We start from the raw sequence: 25,551 nt of genomic DNA on the forward strand, positions 1-25,551 counted from the left end.
CCAGACGCTAGGCTGGCTTGCTGAACCGCCAAGTGAGCGCTGGGTCGGAAGCCCAATGCCTCGTTTTGAAGCGCGGCATTTGTTAGAGTTCGGCCTATTTTTATTTTCCCTCTGTTCATTCCGACATCTGGCTGCCTTTGAACATGGCACAAACAGGCAAGTTGCTGTGAACGTAGGGCGGCTATGCATGCGCAAGGCTCCAATAGCCCCCTATGGTGACACGATACCGGACGGCAAGACACTTTGGTTTCGCCGTCCTCGCGGAATGCGCAGGGCCCACCGCCAACCAGAAACAAACATGGGCCTTTCAACCAACATCCCGCAGGACAATCCCCAGCCCTGGCAGACCAACACCAGAGAGGGCTGGGGCTGCATCGCACCGAGGGTGCGCTCGCTGTTGTTGGTGCACCGCCACCCAACAACAGGCTCGATCCATGACCACATGATCGGCCCGGCACACACTTGCCCATCTCGAACCGCCCCAGCCGCATCATGCTCAGTTGATCGAGGTTGCAAACTAGCCGCCGGTCAGCAGGTTGCCCATGGCCCATCATCACCCGTGCGAAGACCCGGGATGCACTCACCGCCTTTGCTTCCTCGGCCGTCACCTCCGACACCTCGGACTCGTCCTTGGTTATAAGCCCCAACCTGCCGGCCACCACATGGCGGAACCACATCTCCCGGCGATCCCCATCGAGCTCGCCCGAGAGAATGCTCTTTTTCAGCCCAGCCACGTACTTATTGTACAGGCCCGGCAGCTCCAGGGCGATGAGCTCCTCTCGCATGACGCGCAGGTTCTCGGCCGCTCGGGGATACAGCACATCCGCAAAGCTGTCGCGGATCAGCTTTCGCACGATCTCGCCCATCTGCTTCGCCGCGCTCTCCACCGTCGCGTCGTCCGCCGCCGTGGACAGCATCTGCTTGAACTCGGGGATCGCGTTTTCCGATGAAATGGTCTTGCGCGGCTTCTCGCTGAGCAGCGCGTCGATGTCGAGGCCGGACAGGGGCTTGACCGTCTCTTTGCGGCCGCGCCATCCCTGCGCCTTCTCGGGGACTGCGGTGGACGGTCAGCTCGTTCGGCTCCGGGATGGGAAACGGTTAGGAAAGGAGAGAGCGGACCCTTCTTGACCTCGGCTGCGTCGATGAGGGCTGCGATTTCCGCCTTGGCCTTGTCGAGCAGCTTCTGCGGGGGGTTTGAGAAGCGAAGCAGGATATCGGCCGGCGCATCGATGGGTGCTTCCTCGTCCACGGCGCGGGCCCGGATGGCCTGGTTGAGGCGGTGGATCGTCGGGTTGTAGAGCTCGTCTATGGGCGCGTATTCGACCGGATTCCTGGGGAGAAGTTAGCCGGGAGTCGCCCCCGGACCGGGAAAGCTGGCGTACCCATGCTCGTCGACGTCCATGTCGGAAATATCCATGGCGTCAACGAAATTGCTCATGGCTTCCTTAAGGTCTTTGGACGGAAGCAGGCGATGCTCCTTGAGAACGTTGCCCGTGACGGTAAGAACCTTGTCGAGAGGAGGGAACTGATACGTGCGGACGTCCTCGGCAAACGGCAAAGGCACGTCGTAGAGGCACTCGAAGCTGTCCTCGGTGGCGGGGTTCGGCTTGAGCAGCAGGATCTGCGGCTGCACGCCGTCCTTCTGCACGTATCTCGCCACGGCGTACGACTCGAGCTCGTGGAGGGTGTTGATGAGAGCCGAGAGACCCAGCTCGGCCTCCTCGTTGTGTTTTTGGGCCACGATGAGACCCGTCTCGCCCATGTTGAGGAACTCGCGGTACTTGCCCAAGCATGTCAGCGCGGCATCTTCCCGCCCGGGGCTGCCTCGCACTTACGCTGCTCCATGGGACGAAGCCGAGGATGGAAAACGACTTCTTTGTGTCAAACTTTGTGACGTTGAAGTCCGACTCGCTGAAGGGCACCACGGTCCGGCCATACTGGTACCCCTTGGCGAGGTCCTCAAACTTGACGTCCCGTTTCCCGCCGGGCGCGTCTGGGTCGTTGACTTTGTAAGAGCGCATCTGCTTCACCCCGGAGAACTCGACGTCTTCCGTGTCCAAGTCCCCATCGAGGGTTTGTGTTTGGGACGGCCCCGGCCTGTCCATGCTGCTGCTCACCACGGTGCTCGCCGAGGGCGGAGCGGCACGCTTGGTTTTGAAATACCGCTCGACGTGAAAGGCAAGCGCGCTCTGGTACCTGTCGGGGTCTCCGAGCGTGAGGGGACCGTCGTACGCCTTGAACGGCCGCACGGGCTTGATACGGGGAACCGCCAGCTCCTCGACGGCCTGCGCCATGGTGCCAAACACGCCATCCTTGCACTGCTCGACGAGCCTCCGCAGCGTTTCCTCGTTGTTCCGCTGGCAGGGGTCAGCAGGGTGCCTAGCGGAAGCCCTGGCATCGCGGATTTACCTTGGCCCTTGACTTGTCTTCCTCCTTGAAGCCGTACTCGGGATCGTCGAAATCGACGCCGCTGGTCGCGTCAGCCCCCGCAGACGAGACCCTTGGCAGGCAGGCAGGGCTTACATGACGACAAGCTCAATGTTGCATTCGTTGAGGCGGGCGGCCACCTCATCGGACGACTCGTCGTCAATGGGGGACTCGCCGTTGGTGACGAGGACGATGCGCCGTTTGTACTTTAGCTTTTTCGTGAAGACCTCGATCATGGACGTGGCGACGACGACGGCCGAGATGGCGTCTCCGCCGTGGGTGCGCGACGGTTGGATGGTGGACCGGAGAGACTTCAACGAAGACCGGGTAATAGGGCCGAGTTCATGGAGCACCGAGATGTGCTCATAGCCCTCGAGCCCCTGCTCATCCTGGGGATTGGCCGTGTCATCGGTATTGAGCCCCACGACGCCGACGGTCCAGGTTTTGCGATTGGCGGCGACCGTGGCAGACAGCTTGTCCCAGACGTAGCGCATGGCAAAGACGAGGTCCGACTCGGTGCGGCCGTTGTGGCAGTCGGCCATGGACTCGCCGAGGTCCACAATGTAGACGGTGGCCTCCTTGTCGGCCATGGTTGGGCAATGGGCAGAGAGGGCAATGGGCAAGGGAGACGACCGAGACGAATTCCAGTGTGTTTTCAGAGGATGGACAAGAAACGGAATGGCACAAAAGCCCGAGAGGATCAAAACTTGAAATCCTCAATGCCTCTCTCATCCAGGGGGATCCTCCAGGTCCAGGCAGCACCGCACGAAGTCATGAACCAGGTCGCCCGTCTTGGCTCAGGCGCGTTGAATGAATGAATGGCGGCTGCTGCCTCGCGTGCCCACATGACAGCGCGTCATCGGGGCCAGGTCCGTCCAGCCTTTGGGGTTAGGGTTCAGGGGCTGAAGGTTGGTCGGCCAGCCTGACGGCCCCCCCCCCCCCGGCCCCACTTCCATCACCCCATGCCAAGCTGGAGCTCATGCACTGATCGCCGTCACCCGCAGGAGAGGTGCCACCACCTTTAACGACACTTGATGCGGTGACGTTTTTGACACATATTTGATTCGAAATCCAGCCTCGTAGTCACCACGGGTCCATTGTGTTGTTTCCTTGCCACTGCAACCAGCCAACCGCTGCCCACCACTACTCATCGTCGTCATCATGAGCTCCATCTTTTCACCCGGGCCATACCACATTCTCAGGTAACCAGCCTCAGAACTTGTTCCCCGTACCGTGCTCTCCGTCCATCATCCCCCTCCCCCTCCCCCTCCCCTTCTTGCAGCCAGCAGACCACATCTTTGTCTCATGGACTCATTTGTTTGCTGACCAACCACCAGCTATGGAACCCTCCTCGGGACGACCGTCTTCCACGTAAGGCACCCCCGCCCCCCCTCATTGGGACCATGCTTCGCCGAGAAGCTTGCTAACACCCGACATAGACGTTCGTGAACGGCATCATCTCCTTCCGCCACCTCCCGCGGTTTTACTTTTCCTCGCTCATGGCGGAGCTCTTCCCCGTGTACTTCTCCATGCAGGCGGCGCTGCCTGTTGCCATGGTGCTGACGCTGCCCGCGAGCCGCAACCCGTTCGGCCCCCCCGGCGGCCTTGCCGGCGTGCTGGACAGCGCCAACCACCGGGGCGTGTTGGCACCGCTGGCGGCTGCGTTCGCGTGCGCCGTCGCCAACCTGGTGGTGGTGGGGCCTGCGACGACCAAGGTGATGGCGGAGAGGAAAGAGCAGGGTGAGGCTTTCTCATATAGACGTCCCTTGGAAAGCCCTCTTATTCGTTTCCAAGTTTTCTTTTTTTCTTTCTTGACTCTTGAGACTGACTTTGCTCGTCGTGCTGTACGCAGAGCGCAAGGACGGCAAGAAAGCCTACGATGCGCCCCCGCACTCGCCCCAGATGCAGGAGCTCAACAAGCGCTTCTCGATCCTGCACGGCATCTCGTCGCTGCTGAACCTCGGGACCCTCGTGGCGACGGTTGCATACGGGTTCACGCTCTCGTCGCGGCTGTCGTGAGCTGGGCAGAGGCTCGGGCCGCGGATGCCTCGGATTGTGTCTCAAACAGACGCAGATTCGCTGGTAGTATATATCTCAATCCCGCGCGTACTCTACACGCCTCTCGAAGATGGAATTGCAATATATATTCCTCATTCCCTTCACATGGGCAGACAGACAGTCTTACCGATAACTATCTCCATGCCAAATCTGAACCTTCCCCTCCCCGCCGTCCTCCTTCACCCTCCACCTGCCCCTCGATATCATGTTCAGAACGCCTCCCTGAATGCTGTCTCTATCCGGTTCTGTTCAATCCCGAATTTTGGTTTCCTCCCCGAAAAGAAAAACAACCAACTCCAACGTCGGATGGCCAATTCCCCGGAATGACTCTGGGAAAGAGGCGGAAAGACGAAAAGAGCAAAGCAACCCGCTCAACGCCGAGGTAAATGCGCGCCTTGTACTGACCGCAGCTCAGCTCAGCTCCATCCTCGTCGCCTTCGCTCACCGGACGACCTGAGCCGACCCCATGTGCATCCCGAGTTCCCAGGACGCTTCCCCCTCTCGAGGCCTCTGCAAAAGAAAAGAAAAAAAAAGCAACCACCCATTGCTTCGAATCACAAAATACCTCCTTGCCCGATCCGGCTCGCAAAAATCACAAACCCTCCGAAACCGCCCGGCTCGAGATAAACCCCTTTAAATCCTCCTCCCCCGATCCAGCTCCTCCTTGGCCTCCAGGAGCTTCCTCTTTGCCTCCTCAAACTTCCTCTGCCGCTCCTTGGCGGCCTCCTCGCTCAAACGCGCCGCCACTGCCGCCGGAGGCTCCCGGGGGTTCCGCAGCACGTGATGGAGCGAGTGGCGGGGCGGCTTGCGCGCGAGCAGCTCCTCGAGGCTCGGCTCGTTGTCGGGCTTGGGGAAGGTGCGCGAGAGCGGGTCCAGGTTGACCACGTGGGTGGCCGAGCGCCGCGGGGCGACGCCCGAGTCCTCGGTGGAGAGGCTGGTGGTGCTCGTGGAGGCGGAGGAGGTGGACGACGACATGGAGGGGCTGCGGTGGGCGGCAGCGCGCGACATGGTGAGGGTGTTGTTGTTGTTATTGCTGTCGGTTTGGCCGGGGGTGGTTGTCGGATTGGCCTGGTCGTCCTCGACGGCGGGCTGGGATTGAGAAAAGAAAAAGACGTCGCGCAGCGCCGCGGGCGGCGAGAGCAGAGAGTACAGGGAGCTCCAGTTGATCGGCATTTTGTCGACTGGCCTCGGAGAGGTTGGCAGGCGGAATAGGTTGAGAAAGAAGAAAAATGAAGGTTGTGAGGATGGAGGTGGTGGGTGGTGGTGGTGGTGATGGTGTTCTTGTTGATGTTTTGGTGTCGTCGAGGGAGGGGGCGCAAAGTCACAAGCTTTGATGAGCTTGAAGAAACTGGAGCGCTAATTTTCTGACTTTCCCGATGGTTCCTGGGAGAAGAGGCCCAAAGCTCCCGGGGTGTTCCCCGCGGATTTTATCGTCGACCTCGTGGCACGCTGGTAGTAAGCGCGGTTGCCGGTGCTGGTGGACCCCCACGGCGCGATCCACAAGCTTAACCCCGGGACGGCTACGGCTGGCTGGTTTTGTTGGGCGAGAAAGCTGCCAAAGCGCAACGCTGGGGCCCAGACGAGGACGTGGGGGAGCAGGACGAAAGCGCGGAGCTAACAAGTCGAGGGGGAAAAGACGGTTGACGAAGCTTGCAGCTAGAGCAGAGAGAGAGGTGGTTGGTTGTGTGGTAGCGCCGGTTTGAGAGAGAAAGAAAACAAGCGGGGGGGTAGGGTGTCCTTGTGATCGTGGCACAAAAGACCAAAAAAAAACCCAACGGTGGTTCTCTGTGGTGGACGACTCCCAATCAGGGCCAACCTCAAGGTGTTCCGCGAGCCACAGCGTCGACGTCCTCAAGATGCCGCAGAGCCCGACGGTTTTCGTAATGACGGAGTCTAGGGCAGCGCCGCGCAGGGACAGGGGAGCAGGTCGATCAGGTATCTATGCAGACCACAACGTTTGTCGATGAGGGTGCATTAGCTTGAGAGGCGTATGTACAAGTAGGTGGTCTTCAGAAGCGAAACAAACGTCTCTTCAGGTGAGGATGGAGTCCAAGGCCGGCCCACGAGAGACCGTTTTATAACGACCCAAACACCGAGGGAGCATGCCTCCTTTCCCAGCCCAGCTGAGGTGGGCCGCCACCTTTCATCAGTAATAACTGACCCCCGGCGTTTTCATCATCTCTCGGTCCCAGGCATGCGGAAGCCACCGACCGGGGGAAGCACAGGCCCCCGATCCCATTTCGCCCCGAGATCGCCTTCATTCCCCAGAGTGGGAACGGCGTCATCTCACATTGGGGTTCGGAGGAGGGGAGGAGAAGGGGGGGGGGGGAAGGGGGAAGGGGGTGACATTGCGTAACGGTAACGACACGCCTCTCATTTTGCGGAGTCGACGACATGGAGCTCGAGTGGGAGCCGGCTTATTGTTCGTTGTGGACGTCTCCATTTCATGGAGGAGCCCGAGGGGGTCCCCGTTTCATCGGCCCCGGCGTCCCGGTGCCATGCGTCTCGCTTGCTCTCTCTCGCACCCCACGCTTCCGCTCTCGCTTCCCAGCCCTGCAGTGCCGAAGCGAAACGGGCAGTTCCCCAAATGGAACGCTGGGCATGCTTCTTTGCAATGTGCGATCGGTCAGGTGACGCATCGGAGATTCTGGAAATTCGCTAGCTCCGCAACCCCCCCCTGGCGCGGCTGACGGCGAATGGATCAATGGTAATGGGACCTGCGACCCAGACGGTGGGATGGGCATTGCATGTGCCGCTCGCTGCATGGCTTGTCGAGAAGGCTAACTAGTTAATATTACCTAGTTAGTTATCCGCCAAACGTTGGAGCTTCACCAACCTGATCGGCGCCGCATCGTCACATCACCATGTGAAACCCAACCTTGTCCTGTTGGCTGCGTCAGGCTGTCTGGAGAGTGTCTATGTTAGTTATGCGAGGACGTAATCATTCACGGGCTATAATACACGGGGACTTTTTTTTCCTTTTTTTTTTTTTTTTTTACGATGACGCGACGCCGAAGCATGCCCAAACACCATGGCCCCCCCGAAAATGCCCCCAATTTCTGTGCGCAACAACACCCTCCCTCCACTGCAACTGCAGGATGATGACACGGAAACACACGGCTCTTTGTCAAGCCAAACACACATCCGCTCCTGATAACAAAATGCTGGCTGACCCGAAGGACCACCTCTTGGCGGCGCGCCCAACGCCGCCGTCATCTCTTTTTCCCCCCACCCCCGATCCCACGGGCTCAACCGAGGGTTCCTCCGTGCCTGCGTTGGGCATTTTGCAACGCCCAACCTCGTCATCGAGGTCACTTGACCGTCTCCCGCTCAACGGCCCCGCGGCTGATGCGGGTTTTTTTTTTCCCCCTTTCTTAGGATCCATCCGTTCATCCCTGAATGTCTCATCCAGCAGCCCGACGAGAAAGAAGCGCGCAACAAAATCCGCGCACCTCCCCATCCACACACACCCCTCTCACTCGCTCTTGGTGGTCTGCTTCTTTCCCGCCTCCTTCAGGTGCATCCTCTTGGCCAGCTCGCTCGTCCTGATGATCTTGGGCTTCCTCTCGGGGGTCTTGTAGGGCAGCAAGCCGGTGGGCGCAAACATGCCGACGCGGCGCTGGTACAGGCGGTACTCGGGGTACTTGCCCGCCGTGATGGCCTCGGTCAGGGCCGTCGAGCCCTGGAACAGCAGGACCAGGAAGAGGGCGCCGGCGCCGGCCCAGTGGTACACGGTGCGCGTCGCGTAGCCGCTCCACTGGTACAGCGCAAACCAGATGGACTGCTCGGCCGCGAAGTTTGGGTGCCGGCTGTAGGCGAAGAGGCCCGAGGTGATGAAGCCGCGCGAGAGGTCGGCCTGGGTGAAGCCGCCGGCGGGCTTGCCGGTGGCTTGGAAGTGCTTCTTGGCGTTTTGGTAGGCTGTGCGGCACGGGGGTCAGTTGGGAGCGGAATTCGGGGGGGGGGGGGGGGGGGGGCGAAAGTGAGAAAACGGGCTCCTTACCCCATTGCTGCTGGTCCGCCAGGTATTCGATGAGAAGCAGGCCAAACTCGGTGGCCACGGCGGCGATGTCGGCGCTGGTGAGGTTCGGCTCGACGGTCGACGCCAAGAGGATGGTGTAGACGGGCGTCGTGATCAGAAACAGCAGGATGCTCTGCATGAAGGAGATGAAGGTCCAGTTGAGGACGTGGAACGCGAGCTTGGGTACCTGCCCGCGGACGATCTCCCTGCGCGCAACGTCAGCGGGAGAGTTCCTCCCCCTACGGGGAAAAAAAAAGGCATGCCTACCATCGGTAATCCTCGTGACCTATCTGATAGCCCCCCTTGCGCCAGTAGTTGTACGTCAAACGGGCCTAGGAAGACGGCCGTGTTAGAGCAAGCAAGACGGAGGCGTGCATGAAGACCCGATCCGGCCAAAAGGGGGGGAGAATTGACTCACGCTCCAGACGGCGCTGAAGAACAAGGCCGCATCGATGCGACGAGACGAAATGCCCGTCAGGCGCGCCCACAGGTCGAAATGGGCAATGTAGAGAGTGGGCAAGAGGCTCCAGCAGCGGTCGACCTGGGAGTAGTTGCGGTTGATCTCGGCGACCACCAGGAACACGGCGCCCAGCACCACCGACAAGGCAAAGCCCGTCACGACGGGGTTCGTCTCGGCGTAGACCTGCAACAGGGTCTCCTTGCCGGCGGCGACGGCGAGCACTCGCGAGGGAAGCTCATAGAGCTGCGGGATGTAAGGCTTCACGGCCGTCGCGAAGTCGGCGCATTCTTCCAGGGAGCGGACCACGGGGACCGCCATTGTGAGATGCCGTGCGACGTTGGATGATGGTATGTGTTTGTAGTCCGAACACTATTACACCGAAAAAAAAAAAAGGACACCGAGAGACCTCCCTCTCTGTAAGCTCAGGTCTTGGTCGAACACTTGGGAGCGATGTGCTTTCATAAGTACACACAGTAGGGAGCTCCCGTCCCGACCCGCTGCGTCCGGTCTTCTGCCAAGTTGCATCGTTGCATCATGCAAGCCAAGCGATGGCTGTGGCGGATTGCCCCAGCGGGCGCTTCGACGTCCCCCCCTGAGCTGCGCTGCACGCCACACTGAGAACATCCGCCTACGTCATGGCTCGTGATGATTCTGTACAACGCATGCTACATACAAGATTGATTCCAAAGAGCCAAGCCCGAATACAAACCATCTTGTCTTACCCAGGGGCACCGCGAGATCCTCGCAACCCTGACCTGGCTTTCTGCAACCCTGAAGAGGACGGGGCTCCATAGTGAATCAACATCACCGAAGCCTTTCATTGGGTTGGGATGGAATCTAGACGCCCAATACCGTCATGACGGGAAATTTCAACGTTTCCGCTCCCATCGTGTCACGGTGGAAACGTTTCTCAAGGAACCGCAGGCCAGGCTTCACCGCGACGCGATTCCCATCCGCATCGCGACCAACATCCCCCCCCGGGGTCCGAGAGACGAACCATGGAGGCCAGCAACGCGGGGGTTTTGGGTTGACAGCGCCCTCCCAAATCACGGAGCATCTCCAGGACTTCTGGAATCCCAGTTCCCAGGGTGCAACTTCGGACCGCATCATGGATGTGGTGTGCTATGCAGCAAAACGGGTCTTGATTCCGGGTGAAGCTCTGCAGCATCTCGCATCCTCTTCTCTACGGACCTGTCGATGAGATAGCCATCCAAGTTTTCTTTGAGCCTTGAGCGCTCACGTGCATTGATGAACATACGGCGAGCCTCCGTGGCGGCTCTGCGCTGCTGGTTGAGACATCACGACCTGGTCAACCCCGCCCACCTGGGTTCTCGCCTCCGGCTCGGCTTCTACGCTTCACGCGCGACGGCCGCAACGGCGACCACCACCAACATGACGCGCATCCTCTGCGTGGCCGAGAAGCCCTCCATAGCAAAGGCCGTGGCCACCCACCTGTCGGGTGGCCAATACCAAACCGTGAGTCAGGGCTGGTTCCGGCCGACGATCCTGCCCGCTCACACGGCGTGTCCCAGAGCAACACTCGAAATACCTACATCAAAAACTACTCGTTCACCTTTGACTTTGGCCCGCCATGGGGCCACTGCGACGTGACCATGACCGCCGTCAAGGGCCATCTCACGGCCGTCGAGTTCCCGGGCGACTACAAGCAATGGGAGTTCCCCCCGCCGGACAGCTTGTTTGACGCCCCCGTGCTCACGGTGGTCCCGGACGTACGTTTTGCTGCGGCGTGGCCCGTCGCCGTCGCCGGGGACGCGCAAGTCGCCAGAGAGCTGACCTTCTCCCAGGACAACAAGTCCATCGCCAAGAACATCGAGGACCAGGCCAAGCGAGCGACGGCCCTCGTCATCTGGACCGATTGCGACCGCGAAGGAGAGCACATCGGCAGCGAGATCCGGGATGCCGCGCGCAAGGGCAACCGCCAGATCCAGGTCAAGCGGGCCCGCTTCAGCAACGTCGAGCGAGCGTACGTCGGCCGGCCCCCAACGTCTCTTTTGACCTTGGAGGTGCTGATCAGGGTATTACCAGGCACATCCTGTCCGCCGCCCGGCGGCTGGTTTCGCTCGATGAGAAGCAGGTCGACGCCGTGGCGGCCCGCATCGAGCTCGACCTACGCATCGGCTACGCCTTCACCCGGTTCCTGACCCTCAGCCTGCGGCCGATGGGTGGGCCATTGCAGGGCCTCACCCTGAGCTACGGTACGCCGTTTCTCTCTGTCTCTCTTTTTTTTCGACGACAGGGCCGATGGTGGCTCGGACGGCTGGCTAATCGTGCTCCCACCGATCCCACCGAATCGAACAGGCTCTTGTCAGTTCCCCACCCTCGGCTTCGTCGTCGACCGGTACTTCCGCGTCAAGAACTTCGTGCCCGAGCCCTTCTGGTCCATCAAGGTCATGCACGAGCGCGACGGCATCAAGGTCAACTTCAACTGGGCTCGGCACCGCCTCTTTGACCGCATGATGGCCGTCGTGCTGTACGAGCGATGCCTCGTCGCGCGCACCGCCACCGTGACCAAGGTGTCGGAGAAGCCCACGCGCAAGTTCAAACCCCTCCCGCTCACCACCGTCGAGCTCCAAAAGATGGCCACCCGGTTCCTGCGCATGACGGGCCAGCAAGCCATGACGATCGCCGAGAAGCTCTACAACAAGGGCTTCATCAGCTACCCGCGCACCGAAACGGACCGCTTCGACCGCGGCATGGACCTGCGGGCCCTCGTGCGCAAGCAAACCCAAGACTCGCGCTGGGGGCCTTTTGCTCAGAACCTCGTCGACGGCGCCTTCCAGCAGCCGCGCCAGGGCCGGCACGACGACAAGGCCCACCCGCCCATCCACCCCATCACGTACGCGGCCCCGCAGGCGCTCGACGACGGCGAGCGCCGCCTCTACGAGCTGGTCGTCCGCCGCTTCCTGGCCTGCTGCTCCGACGACGCCAAGGGCGTGGCGAGCGACGTCGAGATGCTCTACGGCGACGAGGTCTTCTCGGCGCACGGCGTCATGGTGCTCGAGCGCAACTACCTCGACGTGTACCCGTACGAGAACTGGTCCGGGACCGCCGTCCTGCCGCGGTTCACCGTGGGGGAGCGCTTCGAGCCCACCGAGGCCCTGCTGTCCGAGGGCAAGACCACGGCGCCGAGCTACCTCACCGAGGCGGACCTCATCGCGCTCATGGACGCCAACGGCATCGGCACCGACGCCACCATGGCCGAGCACATTGAAAAGATCCAGGAGCGCCAGTACGTGCGCACCGTGCCTCGCGGCGGGGGCGGCGCGGGCGATGCCGACGACGTCGACGATGCCGCCGCCGCGCCGGCCGCAGGTCGCGGAGGCAGGGGTCGTGGCCGAGGACGGGGTGGTCGTGCGGGGCGGGGCGGCCGCGGAGGGGCTCCGGCGGCGGCGGCGGCGGATCCGGAGTGCGCGAGTTCATCCCGACCAGCCTTGGGGTCGCGCTCATCGAAGGGTTTGACCGCATGCGCTTCGAGACCAGCCTGGGCAAGCCGTTCCTGCGCAAGGAGATGGAGCTCAAGATGAAGGCCATCTGCGAGGGGCGAACGACGAAGCAGCTGGTGCTGAGGGAGAGCATCGAGGGTTACCGGAGGGTGTTTGAGCAGTCGAGGGCGGAGCTGAACGTGCTCAAGGCGGTAGGTCTTTTTTTTTTTTTTCCCATCGTATCGACGCCGCCTCGCGTATCGACGAGTTTACTGACGATGATCTACCAGGCCTGCCGACAGTATGTCTTTCAACAAGGGCAGAGCGCGTAAAAGCGCAACGACGGCGAACGATCGAGCCCAGGGAGCTCAAGCACGTCGGCCTGGTCATGTCCGCCGTCGTCTTCGGCCGGCCGCTGTACGTCACCATGAACATCCCCCGCAATATCCGACTCATCACCTTCATCCGGGATTCATCAAGAAACTACACCGGCTCTTGTCTTGCATCACACGACCGCACCCTCGCCTCCTCGGCAGCATTGAACAGAGAAACACACACACACACACGCACACATACACACGCACACAGCCATCTTGGTTCGAAACAGGCTCGAGCAGAATGCTACGCTGCGGATTGAAACCCCCCGCCGGATCTAGCTTGCAATCCGTTGCGGAGCCAATCGTTGAAGATGAAACGAGTGCGGGGAACGTGTTGTGCAGCATCCGACGACAAGTACGTAGCTCGTTTCTCTTTTTTTCGAGTCCGCGTGAGTTGGTGGGTATGACGCCGGGGGCCTGATCAGCCCCGAGATGGCGACGGCGATCGATATGCTCCTGCCTGCTCTGCTGCGGACGTGCGGCGTTTTTTCCTTTTTCCTTTTTTTTTTTTTTTTTACACTCTGGGCCATCCTTGGACCGAGGCGCAACGCGGGCGGTGCACCTGATGGATGGCATGTGGCACGGTTGAGGGTGTAAGTGGGGAGGAAACAAAGCGCTTGAAGAGCCACGAGATCACGCTGCGATCTAGCCTGCCACGCGTGCCGTAGCAGGTGCGGGATGACCGCCGCCGCCGCCGCCGACGGGATGGGGGCCCGAGGGGAGGGGGTGGGGTGGGTGCGGTGCAGTGCTGCTTGGAATGGGCACACGTTCTTCTACTCTTGCACGCTTGTGAGCTTGCACGCGCCGAGGTCGCGATGCGGGCACGATGCAAGGGGGGGGGGGGAGCGGGATGCGGAGAGATTCGAAACGTTGGACGGACCTGATTGACGAAGGGCTGAAAATAGTTACCTACGTATCTATCTATCAACAACATGGAAGGCCCCGCGACAGCTTATCTTTCCGAGGCCGAGGCCGGAAACCTCGGGGGGCACGGGAGCCAAGCACCCCGCGTTCTGTTCCGGCCGGTTGCTTTCGCTAGGGGCAGATGTGGAGCGAGAGGTGGATGGATGGACGGGGGACTGATACGCGATCCCCACGGAACGAGATGCACAAATTCGCAACGATTGTGGTGTTTGTGGTGGCACGTTAGGGTAGGGTTTGGCAATGGGATGGGCCTGTCAACGGTTTGGATCTGGTGGATGGTGGATGGAGGATGGTGGTCGTGGTCGTGGTCGTGGTCGTGGTTTACGGTATAACTACCTAACTCACCACAGTGAGCCCTTGTTGTTGATGGAGCCCCGCTACCTTAGTTCTCCCACCGCCCGGCATCAGCTCGCGTCCAAGTCAACGTTGGGGGGCATTTTCGCTGGCACCACGACACCTCGTCGGCACGACCCCCAGCACGACAGCCTTGACGCCGTATTAGATTGCTGCGCATTGGGAATTGACGTGTTGACGCCCACGTATGTACACACAACGCTCCGGAACGAAAGCCGGAGCGTGTAAGAGGGGCGGGTACCTTGGCGGGGGCGGGCGGGCGGCCCAGGCGGGCGCAAGGCTGCGTGGGACTGGATGCGGCACACACGACGCCGTCGGACGGAAGAGACGGCGCGCGGGGACTCGTACGTGTTGATCTTTATCGGCACCCAATGCGTGACGTTGGCATGGTTCTTATTAATTGTTGGCAACAATCACCACCACCACCACCGCTACCGCCACCACCACCGCCGCCGCCGCCGCCGCCACCGCATTCATCGTGTCGCTTGAGGCGGCGGCGTTCTGGCCGCGTCGGAAGAGGACGTGTCCTCCTGGCCGGCGAGGGAACCATCCAACCATCCATCCGTCCATCCCATGGGTAGCTTCGGGCTTTTCTCTTTTGGCGGAAGGATGCCTTAGCGCGTATGTACAGAGGTACCGATGGGAGACGGAACGGAGAGGCGGGTAGATCCCGACTTCATCACCGCCCATTGCCCATTGAAACATCATTGGGGATCCGGGGATCCGCCGTGCTCGCCAGGCCCAATTCGGATCCTCTCCCCCTCCCCGCCCCCCTGGAGTTCTGAGTTGTCAAGACCGACTAAGCCCTGTTCCTACAGTTTGCTGGATCCCCCCCCCCCCCCCCCCCAGCATCTGCCGATCCGGACCCGCGTTGGGCTTCTCGCAACAAAACAAAACGTGGGGACAGCTGGAGCTGTCGGATCACGGCGGCGGGAGGAAAACCAACCCGGCATCTCCCTTGAAGATTTGGGTCTTCTTCAGGATGCCTTGCGTACCCTGAGCGGGGCAGCAATCACGGGTCGAGGCTCCATTTTGCCCACGGCCACGATGAGCTTGGAGGGGTGGAGGGGGGGAGTGGAGGGGAGTGGAGGAGGGAGGGGGGGTTGAGCCCTAATAGTATGTACACACTACTACTGTACATATTCACGATCCAACGTTATCAGGCGGTTACAAATGATGGATGGCTCACGGTGCACACGAGACGAGAGACGGCGAGGGGTGGCGGCGGCGGGCGGCGGCGGCGATACAGATAACCACTGTGTAGCCAGAGGGACGGAGGCTACCTTAGCCGAGCTCTCAAGGTGTCCGGCGGCCGCGTGAGAGCGCGTGCGTCCCTTGCTGGCCAATCCCACCGTGCCCGGGACTGAACAAGGAGGGTCAGCTGGACTCGGATCGAGCCAAGACCGCCCCGGCCCAAGCCCCAATCGGGGACGAGACGGACAAAAAGGGCCACGGCCAACGACGACGAAAGGGCAAAAAATAAAATAATAGAGGGATTTGCGGGAATATTCGGCTCCCTCTATCCCTCGATCCCTGATGGGCTGCACATTGGCCGACCCGGGGGAAGAAGCCGTTCACGTTGCGGTCAGAGGCCTCGGGAGGGTTTTTTTTTTTTTTCCAAAGTCACATTGGGTTCTGTGCGCCGCTGTCGTGGATGTCTAAGTGGCACTGTCGTGGAAACGGGCAATTGGGAGTTTCAGAGCCGCCGGCATTGCCCTGACAGATATCCGCCGGGCGGCGGGGCGGCGGCGAGCTGGGGGGGGGGGGGGCGGAATGCATGGGCTGATTCACTGATGGACCCGACCGACCCGACCGACCTGACCGACCGACTGACCGATGAGGTCCGGTGCCCACACACCTCCAGAGCATAACGTTGGTTGAAACAACCTGACCCTGGAAGGGAAAACAAGCCCTAGGTACTTTACCTACCTACCTAGGTGGAAGAAGGTGGGAACCTAGGGAGAAAGCCATTGACAAATTGTAAGCCTTTCCAGGGCCACGCACAACCACGAAACCCACCACCCGACGCTAACTACCTTACGGTACGGAGCACTACTGTGGGCTTGAGCAGGTTCCCGGTGACCTAAGCAGGAACCTTGGAGTCCCGGGTCGGGGACCGGGTCTGGGCGCTGGAAGATATGACGCACCCCCCTCTCTACGTACGTCTCTCTCTCTCTCTCCCCGTTACGCGACAGGAGCCCATGGCCCGAGGCACGTGAACAGGGGGTCGGCCTCCCGTGGGTGTGTTGGCGTTTCCTGTTTGTTGGCTTTGCCCGTTGATCGGCTGAAGTTGGGTAAGATGGGAGAAACCCGCCCCCCTCCCTCTCTCTCCCCCCTTTCCCTGAAGATGTTCGGAACAAGGGATGAAGAGGATGGCCGAGCACAAGGTCGATTTCTGCAAGCTCACTGGTCGGCGTGCCGGTCGGTGTGGCCATCAAAGAGACTTCCAGAAAAGCAGCGCAGGTGTTCCATGCTTCCCATGCCTTGCATGCTTCGACGAAACCTGAAACGAATGAACACGGAGCGTGCTGTACCGTACAGAGGTTACGATACGATACGATACGTGTACACGATAACAGGCGTTCTTAGCGTTCCCCGTCAGCAGATCATCCGCCATCCGGGGAACTGGAGCAGTGGACCCGACCCGGCTCTCCCGTTTGATAGGGACCCAGCCAAGCGGGTCTTTCCCCGAACCGAGCGATAACTATCAGGAAGAAGAAAAGTAATTTTGTGCGTGGGCGAAATTAGCAGTGTTTGGGTTGTGGTTTGTGGGATTTTTTTTTTCTTATTATTGTCGGTCAGCAATTTGGAGGGAGCCGAAGTGTACGCAGTACTTGTCAAGAAGAAGCGAAGAAGCGGATCGAATGAAGTGGCATGAAACGCGGCGCAGACGGCTTCGCCGAAGGGCGCAGCGGCCATCTTACCTCAGGTATTTGTCTTGGGGCTTTTTTTTTTCCCTTTTGCTTTGGCTTGTGTTGATTTTTTTGGAAATGCGTCATGGCTGCCCAGGGCTGGGCTGCGTCTGCGCGTGTGTGCGTGCTGGACAAAAAGCGGCGGCGGCGAACCAGCCATGGAAGACAAAAGATGGCAGGGAAGGGCAGGAAATGGCAGGAAATGGCAGGAAACGGCAGGGATGCTGGCGCCCTTGCACACCGTCGGGTGACAAAAGCGAGGAAAAGGGAAAGGGCAACGAGACCAGGGCAGGCAGGGCAAGGCAGGCGAGTGGAGCCGGGATCCAGACCCGGCTGGGTCCTCTGTCGGACTTGGGATGTCGTGTACTGTGTAAGTAAAGGGATCCGTAACTTTCCAGGTTGTGGTGGTGTATCTTTCCCAGTCCGTCAGAGGTCATCAGTCCCCATCGCTCGGTCCAGTCGGTCGGTCCAGTCGGTCGGTCGGCTTTCTTCTCGCTCAGCCAAGGGCAACCTACCAAAGGCAACCTCCCTGAGGCAAAAAGGCATGGCGACATGACATGGGCATGGGCATGGACATGGGCATGGGCATGCGCACAACTCACATACTGCGTACTGCGTACTGCGTACACTACACACGCACTCAGGGCATGCACACGCACGCTGACGGACGCACCACCCGGGCTGGTGGACGCACACCCACACCACCCAACACCCACACCCACACCCATACCCACACCCACACCCACACACCGCACACGCCCACCACGCACCACACACCCGGGCTTGTCAGTCCAAGTCATGGCCCCAAGGGTGCCCTCCTTTATTACGCCGCCCTGGCCTGTCATTCCCCCCATGCCTGTTCCTCTCTTCTGCCTCCCCAACGCATTCAATCAACAAACCACGCCCATTCCCCGACTTTTGGCCACAGGAGAAGCCTTTTCTCTTGTTGTTAGTCACAGACGACGACGACGATTGATCATCGCAGCAGCAGCACCACCACCACCACCGCCGTCCTTGCCATCCCGCTTTTGTCCAGACCGCCTCCATTCTCGGCCAAGAGCTTCTTTACTTTCTTACATCTTGGGCCATCCCTACGCTTTGCTTCGGACGAAACAGTGAGTGACCGCCCGCCTCAGCCTCCTCTCTCTTAGGTTGTGTGTGTGTGTGTGTGTGTGTGTGTGTGTGTCTGTATGTGTGTGATGTGTGTGTGACTCAGTCCACCCGACACTACACACGGCACCACTACCACCCCCATCTCCCTCCAACTGCCCTACCCCCCCGCCCGGTCCTCGACCAAGGGAAAGAGAGCCTCCGACCTCCCGTCGGTGTGTACCATACCATACATACCATGGTCGCCACGGCTCCCTTGAGCCTCTTCCGCTGCAGCCGGGGCCAAGGCCGAAGCCGAAGCAGCAGTCCCGGCCCCCGCCGTTGTCTGCTTGCCCGTCGCCGCCGGCTCCCGCGCACCGTGTGCTCGCTGTCCCGAAGAACCACCGCCAACACCACCGCCGCTGCTTCTGCTTCTCTTGCTGCTGTTGCTGCTAACACACGGTCGCGCCGCCTCGCAGACACGTCTCGAAGCAAGTCGAGCCTTCGCTCCGTCAACATGGCAACCATGGCCTCTGCTGCCCGCGATATCGCCGCCGCCGCCGCGGCGACCTCGGGCCGAGACAACTTCACTGCTGTAGCGGCCCGCAGCGTCCCTGTGACACCCCATCCCTCCGACCTCCCGACCCCTCCCAACTCGATCTCGCCGTCGCTCCCTCCCCACGGCCTCAAGGCCCAGCTGCAGAGGGCGCGTCTCGATTCCATCGACTCGGACATCGACCTGCTGGACGCCGGCGCTTGCCCGGGAGCCGAGGCTCACGACTCGCCCGCCGACGCCGCCGGCGCCATCACCCCGGCCATGCTGGCCAAGTTCCACCTGCCCGAGATCCTGCTGAACCACGGCCCCCTTCCCATCCGCCACCTGATGGGCTACCTGACCACCTCGGTTCCGGGCTTCGCGGGCATCGCCCCGGCCAAGGCGCGCCGCCTGGTCGTGGCCGCCCTCGAGGGGAAAGGGAGCGGCAACGGAGGCGGCGGGCTGGACGGCGACGTCGAGTTCCTCAAGGTCGGCTGGGGCCGGTGGGACGCCAAGCGCCGCGGCCAGCCGCCGCGCGAGTCGCTGTCGCGCCACGCCTCGCCCGGCGCCCATCCCAACAGCATCCCCATCCTCCAGGGACCCGGCCGGGGCGCGGCGGCTGACCGCGCCCGCCTCGGCGCCGACCTCCCCTCGAGCCTGGGCGGCTTCTCGGCCGCCTTCTCTCACGACGACCGCTTCGCCGACATGGACATGATGGACCACGAGGCCGACAAGATGTCGCTGGACGGCTCCGGCTCGGCCTCGTGCTCCGAGGCGCCCGACGACGACGACGACTACCGCCGCAGGCACAACGACGACCCGGAGGACGCCACCGACGACGAAGACTGGGCCGCCGTCGGCGCCGCCGCCCTCCGCGCCTCGTCGTACCAGAACCGCGCCCCCTTCCCCTTCCAGACGGTCCATACCTCGGGCCTCGCGGGCGCCTCGCGATCCTACTCGGCCGGCATGGCCCGCCCGCCCCAGCTGCACCCCTCGCACGCGGGCGCTCCTCAGCTGCTCGTGCCGAGCCCGCTCGGGGCCATGGCCTCCGACGCCCAGGAGCGCGAAGCCATCGAGGCTCTGCTGCGTCTCGGCTCCATGTAAAACACCATCAACCCATTCCATCGCACGATACCACCCTCACAAACCATGATTCTGCGCATCGCATAGCATCGGCTCGGCGTTTTTCAACAAATTGGCGGGGCATATCCTTTTTTTTCTTCTCTTTCTCCCCTCAACACAAACCATACAACAAACATTCCTACGATATCCATGTTTGGGCCGCGGGGCGGGCTTTGGGAGTTGGGATTCTGGGTTTTCACAGGGCACGAGTTTGGTTGGGGCGTGTGCCCTTGGAATATTTCGGCTCGGGCGGTTCGGGTCTGGCATATGGGTTACGTACGACGAGGTGATCAGCCGGATGATCAACGGATGAAAGGGGGAGGTATGCGATGGCTTTGCAACCGAGATACGGGGGCAGGCGCGCAATGACTCGACGAACAAAAGGATGGGACCGACGAGCCCCAACCAATTTCTTTTTTCGACGCGACAGCCATGGCGATATGAACATCTGCCTCCAAGAACCCCCCGGACTCGACAACCAACGAGCCGTCGGTCATTCCGATCACCGCCTGTTGCGACACCCTCCGTGGCAGCACAGACCGCCCCTGCTAACACAACAAAACTCTATACGTCCGTCGACAGGTCGACTCTCTCAACTCATAATCTCTGCTTTTCTTGTTCTCGCGGGCACCAGACCGGTGGTACGCATCCTGCGAGGAACCGCCAGCGGGCAGGCGGACGCATCACATCACCCCTCTATATGCACCTATCCTTTTCGGCTTCTCCTTTGCTGGGTTGGACGGGTTTCGGCTCGGGCCTCTCTTATATATGCTCTTTTTTTTTTTCTTGTTTTTTTGATTTCTTTTTTCTTTCTCTTTTATACCACTGTTGTAATCAATGATGATGGCATGCGGATGAGGCGGAACGGAACGGACCGGGACGAACGGACAGACGGAAACGGGGATGGGGAACTTGACTCGCAACACACACACGCCCACGCGTGATAACTGAAGTCGTTTGGAATAAGGATCAGGCTATCAATTGGATTGGCGTTTGGGAGTCGAAGGCCCCCTTTCATGGATCAGAAGAAAGAGGATGAGGGTATCGAGAGGGGCGGATTCCTGGATGTGGAAATCACATCAACAAGCAGGAAGCGCCAAAGACCTGGAGACCCTGGATATAGGTACAGCTTCCTTACTCCTTGCGCGCTCGGTCAACAGAAGTTAGACTTCTTGGCTTTTGGAAGGCCTGGAATGAAAAGACCTGGGAGGTCGTCTCGACTCCTGCACACACGATGCCTGCCCGTGCCATTGTCTTTAGTTGAGGTGGTTGTGTATAGTATGTATGCTCTGTATATCCTACCACCTACCTTCGCTAGGTATGTGGTTCACCGGGTCCCTTTGCCATGTGTTGGCCCAACCCATGGTTTTTTTTCCTTGTTCCCTACGAGCAAGGGTGCCCCAAAAGATGTTTTGCATCATTTACAACCCGCATCTCACAAAACAACCCCTTAATACCCCAAACCCTGTGGTGGGTGTTTGTATTTTCCCATCCCTCGCTCTACCTGCTACCTCGCCTCCTCTTCCAGCTTCGCCTCCCTCTGACACCTCGCGCACATGCACAACCCTCCCAGGCTCCCGCTCGCCCACTCCCTCCTCAACCTCACCGGCAGGTCCACATCGCAGTAGTGATTGAGCACCTCGTCGCCCGCCCGCAAGCCCCCGGCCTCGCCCGAGACCACCCGCGTCTCCCGCGCCTTGAGGACCATGCGGCCCCCTTCCCACCGCCACGTCACGTTGGGGTCGCAGTCGTGGTTGGCCAGGCACCACAGCGGGTGCACGGCGGCCAGGTCCGGCCGCCCGTCGCGCGGGTTCTTGCGCGCCGACGCGGTGCCGCGGAACTTTGCCAGGCACGTGTTGAGGACCCACTGGTCGTGCCGCGCGAGCGTCGCGTAGACGTCGACGTCCATGCGCTCGAGGATGTGCAGCGGCAGCTGCAGGGTGTGGGTGAAGGTGAAGGGGAGGGTCGGGTCGGCCCGGGCGACGGGGGAGGGGAGGAAGTCGCCCCAGACTGTGAGAGTTTGAACGGAATTATTTTTTTTAGCAAGTTGGAGAAGCGCAGGTGGGAAGGAAACAAACGAGGGAGAGATGGAAGAGATGGGGGAAATGGGACGGACACTCAAAAAAAAAGGGGGGGTGAGGGGGCGGCGGGGGAACGTACTGTACTTGATCTCCTTCACCTCCAGAGGGTGAACTTCCTGATGCGCCGCCATGGCCAGCAGCCTCGCCAGCAGCAGCACGTACAGCGACTCGTCGGCGTCCTTGGCCTCGGGGTCCTTGGCGATCGAATCGACGTCCATGTCGCACACGGCCGGGTGGTACCGCGCGAGCGCCGCCTCGAGGCAGGCGTCGTCGCAGAAGATGGTGTCGTCGCACTCGGGGCAGCCGACGGCCCGGCCGGCCTCGGCGGCCGACAGCTCGGTCCCGCACGCGTCGCACGCCGACTCCTTGTGCCGGTTGTTGGCCGTCAGGAGCGAGTACTCGTCGAGCACGACCTCGCCGGGGGCGATGGCTTCCTTGGCGAAGAGGCCGAGCTGGTTGCACATGAGCAGCTCGCCGTCGCCGTCGCCGTCGCCGGAGGGGTGGCCACCGGCCTCGCCTCGGTCTCGCCCGCGTTGGCGTTCGCAACCAGCACGGGCAGCCTCGAGACGCGAACCTCGAGCTTGGGCGCCACCGCCGCGAGCTGCTCGTTCAGGAACGCCAGCGACTCGTCCGAGAAGCGGTCCGGCTCGTGCGCGTTCCAGGGGTACACCTCGCGGCGGACGGCGCCCCGGTCGGGCAGGTCCTGGGCCTCGAGGGGCTCGTCGTCGCGCAGCCCCAGCCGCCTCCGCGCGGCCTGCTCGATCGACGCCCTCGTCTCGCTCAGCTCGGGGTCGCGCGGCGCCTGGGCCAGGCCTCGCTCGCAAAACTCGAGGGCGCTGCGCAGGCAGCCCACGAGGAGCAGGCTTCGGGACAGGATCTGAAAGCTGCGGACCGAGGCGAGGTCGGCGAGCGCTTCGTGCCGGGGCCGCCCCTCCTCCTCGCCCTCTTTCTTATCGGCATCGTCCGATGGCCCCTCCGCGGCGGCGGGGAGGCGGAGCAGGTCCTCGACGAGACCGCCGTGGTTGAGCACCGCCGGGCACGGGCGGACGTCGGCGTGCGAGGCCAGGGCCTCCTTGGCCTCCTCGTGGTACTCGAAGCCCTCGTCGCGGACCTCGTCGGCGAGGAGCAGGGCGCGGTAGGCGTCGCTGGCGGCGAGGTCGGGGTAGGCGAGCGAGGAGTAGACGACGGCCCGTTCCAGGTAGAGGATGAGATCGTAGGGGGATGAGGCGAGGGCGTCGGTAAGCTGCTGGCGACGTTCCAGGAGGTGACCTAGGGAGGCCTCCTCGGGAGTGAGGTTGGCCATGGTAGGTTGGGATGAGGTGTGTAAGAGAGAGAGAGAGAGAGTGTGTGTGTGTGTGTGTGTGTGGATGTGTTTGTATAAGTGAGGGGGTCAAAATTCTTCTCTCTGTGAGAGGGTCAGCTCAGGCTTAGTTAAGGTTTTTGCTGGGACACAGAGACTGAGATACCTTTTCTGTTACAACAGCCGCAGCGGTCCAGTTGGGAGATTGAAGCATCGGAGGGGGGTGAGCCTCTCAGGGACATGCGGCTGAACTCCCTTTCCGTGGCTAGTTGGATATGGAATGTGAATGCGAACTGAGCGAGATGTGGGTGAGAGGTGAATCATTCAAGTTTTGAAGAGTGGAGCCGTAGGTTCAGTTAGGCACAACAAGCGTTCGTGCGACGCTGTTCGTGGACTTGTGCAGACGATCCGACGGTTGAGATGAGATGAGTCAAGATGGACAGGATGCTCTTGAGACGATAGAAAGTCAGCGAAGAAAAGAACAGGAAAAAAAAGAAAAAGAAATACGAGGGAATAAATAAACAAAAAAAAAATAGAATACAAAGAGCTCTAAAAATGATTGAGAATCGAGTCCATCTAGGTACCTACCTCAGTCTTACACGTGGAGTCTTGTCTTCAACGGCGATGAACAAGTCGAGAGGTCATATATTGTATCGTATTGGAGAACCAGGATAGGAGAATGCTCAGACCCAACTTTCATCGACGTCACCCTCTCTAGAGACGCGCTCGGAAAAAAAACAAACATAGGTCTATATAGCAGCTCCAGCCACCCAGTTGCCCCTTGTCTATGCATTACCGTACGGGTTGGAATCTCGTTACTCGGAGGACGAGGAGCCCGCCGCCAGCAGATCGCTCAGCTTGTCGACATAGAAGCCCGGCACGGCGGGCGCATCCTCCTTCTCCCAGTCGCCGGGCTTGCACACCCCCGTCAGCACGAGCAGGGTCCCCCCGAGCCCGCCTTCGACGCCGAACTGGATGTCCGTGTTGAGCCGGTCGCCCACCATGCAGGTGCGCGAGCGATCGAGGCGGAACCGGCCCTCGACGGCGTCCAGCATGGCCTGGCTGGGCTTGCCGAGCGGCAGCGGCCGCTTCCCGGACATGTAGGCCAGGGGCGCCGTGCCGATGGACCCGGCTCCCGGGAACAGGCTGCTGTTGGAGGGGAACGTGGAGTCGGTGTTGGTGGCGAGGAACACGGCCCCGCGGTGCAGGTAGTGCAGCGCGTGCGACAGCTTGAGGTAGTTGATGTGCATGTCGAGGCCGGCCAGCACGCAGCCGACCTCCGGGTCGAGCAGCGAGCCGTCGGCGATGCCTCTAAAGTCCTCGGGCGTCATGTTGCGCAGGAAGGACGGGTCGGTGCCGCCGACGAAGCGGACGCCCTCGGCGCGGAGCTCGTTCTCGATGCCCGACTCGCCGAGAACAAAAACCTTGTCGCGCCCGGGCGGGAGGCGGAGGATGCGGGAGATGTAGATGGCGGAGGAGTAGGCGGAGCCAAAGATCTCGTCGGCGGCGGCGGGGATGCCGAGCTTGGTGAACTTGGTGAGGTACTGCTCGCGGGACTTGGTGGAGTTGTTGGTCACGAAGATGACTTGCTTCCCTGAAGGTGGGGAGAGGGATCATCAGCATGGGGTGCGTTGAGAACAGGCTTCGGTGCTCTCACCTCGCGACCGGAGGAGCTGCAGGGTATCGACAACCCCCTCAAAGACGTGGTCGCCGGACCATATAACGCCTGGGCCAAGGTTAGCATGGCGGATAGGATGAAAGAGGCCATCGGGGGGAGGGGAACGTGAGCGGTATCTCACCATCGCAGTCAAGGAGAAACGTCTGGAAACGTTAGCGGGTGAGCACACATATCTATACATGTAGATCGATGTATCTAGATGCATGGCTGCAGTGAGGTCGGAGGGGGGGGGGGGATGCGCCCCTCGCGGGGGTGCGTCCAGCACTTACATCAAAGCGGTCAAGGAACTCGTTGATGGCGGCAGCATCGCCGCTGAGGTATTTTGGTTGTGCCATATTTGCCCTGAGCCTCTCACAAAACCAACCCACTGGCGTCCAGGGCTGTCTTCTGTCTCTCTGGCTCACGACAGGAACCGAATGTTGATGTTGATTTCTTCAGGGGAGGGGAGGGGGGGGGGGGGGGGGGGGCAAGGATAGGGTACCTTACACAGGTAGAAGGGTTCGACGCCCGGATGCTGTTGGATGACACACTCTCTCTCCACCGAAACCCCCACTCTGGTTCCCTCGGCGGGTACTGTTGACTACTTCTTGGGCTTACTCCGGTACCTAACCTCAGGTATCCTAGACCTGGGGGGGGGGGGGGGGGGGGCAATGTCATGATTGGCCAAGGTATCTCGACCCCTACAGAAGAGGATTCAACATGGGACCCGACATGGGACCCGACATGACGATCCGGTCTCGTTCCATAGTAAAAGGAGTGGCAAGGCACATTCA

The 25,551-nt window shown here is 60.9% G+C and overlaps 8 protein-coding genes across 8 annotated transcripts; 3 read left to right on the forward strand and 5 right to left on the reverse strand.

The window, feature by feature from the left end:
* Positions 1–496: 496 nt before the first annotated feature.
* VTJ83DRAFT_1110 (uncharacterized protein) lies at positions 497–3,017 on the reverse strand (the record flags this gene model as incomplete). Its single annotated transcript, XM_071007234.1, has 7 exons — positions 497–517; positions 585–1,054; positions 1,120–1,331; positions 1,383–1,780; positions 1,836–2,357; positions 2,410–2,470; positions 2,524–3,017. 7 exons carry the CDS (start codon positions 3,015–3,017, stop codon positions 497–499), a joined length of 2,178 nt encoding a protein of 725 aa, XP_070870463.1.
* Positions 3,018–3,588: 571 nt separating this feature from the next.
* Positions 3,589–4,446, forward strand: VTJ83DRAFT_1111 (uncharacterized protein; the record flags this gene model as incomplete). Its single annotated transcript, XM_071007235.1, has 4 exons — positions 3,589–3,629; positions 3,765–3,798; positions 3,867–4,167; positions 4,280–4,446. 4 exons carry the CDS (start codon positions 3,589–3,591, stop codon positions 4,444–4,446), a joined length of 543 nt encoding a protein of 180 aa, XP_070870464.1.
* A 672-nt stretch (positions 4,447–5,118) lies between these two features.
* On the reverse strand, positions 5,119–5,658 carry VTJ83DRAFT_1112 (uncharacterized protein; the record flags this gene model as incomplete). Its single annotated transcript, XM_071007236.1, has 1 exon — positions 5,119–5,658. One exon carries the CDS (start codon positions 5,656–5,658, stop codon positions 5,119–5,121), a length of 540 nt encoding a protein of 179 aa, XP_070870465.1.
* Positions 5,659–7,960: 2,302 nt separating this feature from the next.
* On the reverse strand, positions 7,961–9,281 carry VTJ83DRAFT_1113 (uncharacterized protein; the record flags this gene model as incomplete). Its single annotated transcript, XM_071007237.1, has 4 exons — positions 7,961–8,403; positions 8,486–8,709; positions 8,771–8,835; positions 8,922–9,281. The coding sequence occupies 4 exons, from the start codon at positions 9,279–9,281 to the stop codon at positions 7,961–7,963; spliced, it is 1,092 nt and encodes a 363-aa protein (XP_070870466.1).
* A 930-nt stretch (positions 9,282–10,211) lies between these two features.
* Positions 10,212–13,062, forward strand: VTJ83DRAFT_1114 (uncharacterized protein; the record flags this gene model as incomplete). Its single annotated transcript, XM_071007238.1, has 9 exons — positions 10,212–10,439; positions 10,496–10,693; positions 10,769–10,947; positions 11,010–11,179; positions 11,283–12,265; positions 12,310–12,618; positions 12,697–12,707; positions 12,770–12,823; positions 13,014–13,062. The coding sequence occupies 9 exons, from the start codon at positions 10,212–10,214 to the stop codon at positions 13,060–13,062; spliced, it is 2,181 nt and encodes a 726-aa protein (XP_070870467.1).
* Positions 13,063–18,579: 5,517 nt separating this feature from the next.
* VTJ83DRAFT_1115 (uncharacterized protein) lies at positions 18,580–19,701 on the forward strand (the record flags this gene model as incomplete). The annotated part of the gene is made up of 1 exon (XM_071007239.1): positions 18,580–19,701. The coding sequence occupies one exon, from the start codon at positions 18,580–18,582 to the stop codon at positions 19,699–19,701; it is 1,122 nt and encodes a 373-aa protein (XP_070870468.1).
* A 1,525-nt stretch (positions 19,702–21,226) lies between these two features.
* On the reverse strand, positions 21,227–23,103 carry VTJ83DRAFT_1116 (uncharacterized protein; the record flags this gene model as incomplete). The annotated part of the gene is made up of 3 exons (XM_071007240.1): positions 21,227–21,729; positions 21,880–22,312; positions 22,375–23,103. 3 exons carry the CDS (start codon positions 23,101–23,103, stop codon positions 21,227–21,229), a joined length of 1,665 nt encoding a protein of 554 aa, XP_070870469.1.
* An 812-nt stretch (positions 23,104–23,915) lies between these two features.
* VTJ83DRAFT_1117 (uncharacterized protein) lies at positions 23,916–25,113 on the reverse strand (the record flags this gene model as incomplete). The annotated part of the gene is made up of 4 exons (XM_071007241.1): positions 23,916–24,694; positions 24,758–24,826; positions 24,900–24,921; positions 25,048–25,113. The coding sequence occupies 4 exons, from the start codon at positions 25,111–25,113 to the stop codon at positions 23,916–23,918; spliced, it is 936 nt and encodes a 311-aa protein (XP_070870470.1).
* Positions 25,114–25,551: the final 438 nt, after the last annotated feature.

The sequence above is a fragment of the Remersonia thermophila genome, chromosome 1 (assembly GCF_042764415.1).
Source record: "Remersonia thermophila strain ATCC 22073 chromosome 1, whole genome shotgun sequence".
Lineage (NCBI taxonomy): Eukaryota > Fungi > Ascomycota > Sordariomycetes > Sordariales > Chaetomiaceae > Remersonia > Remersonia thermophila.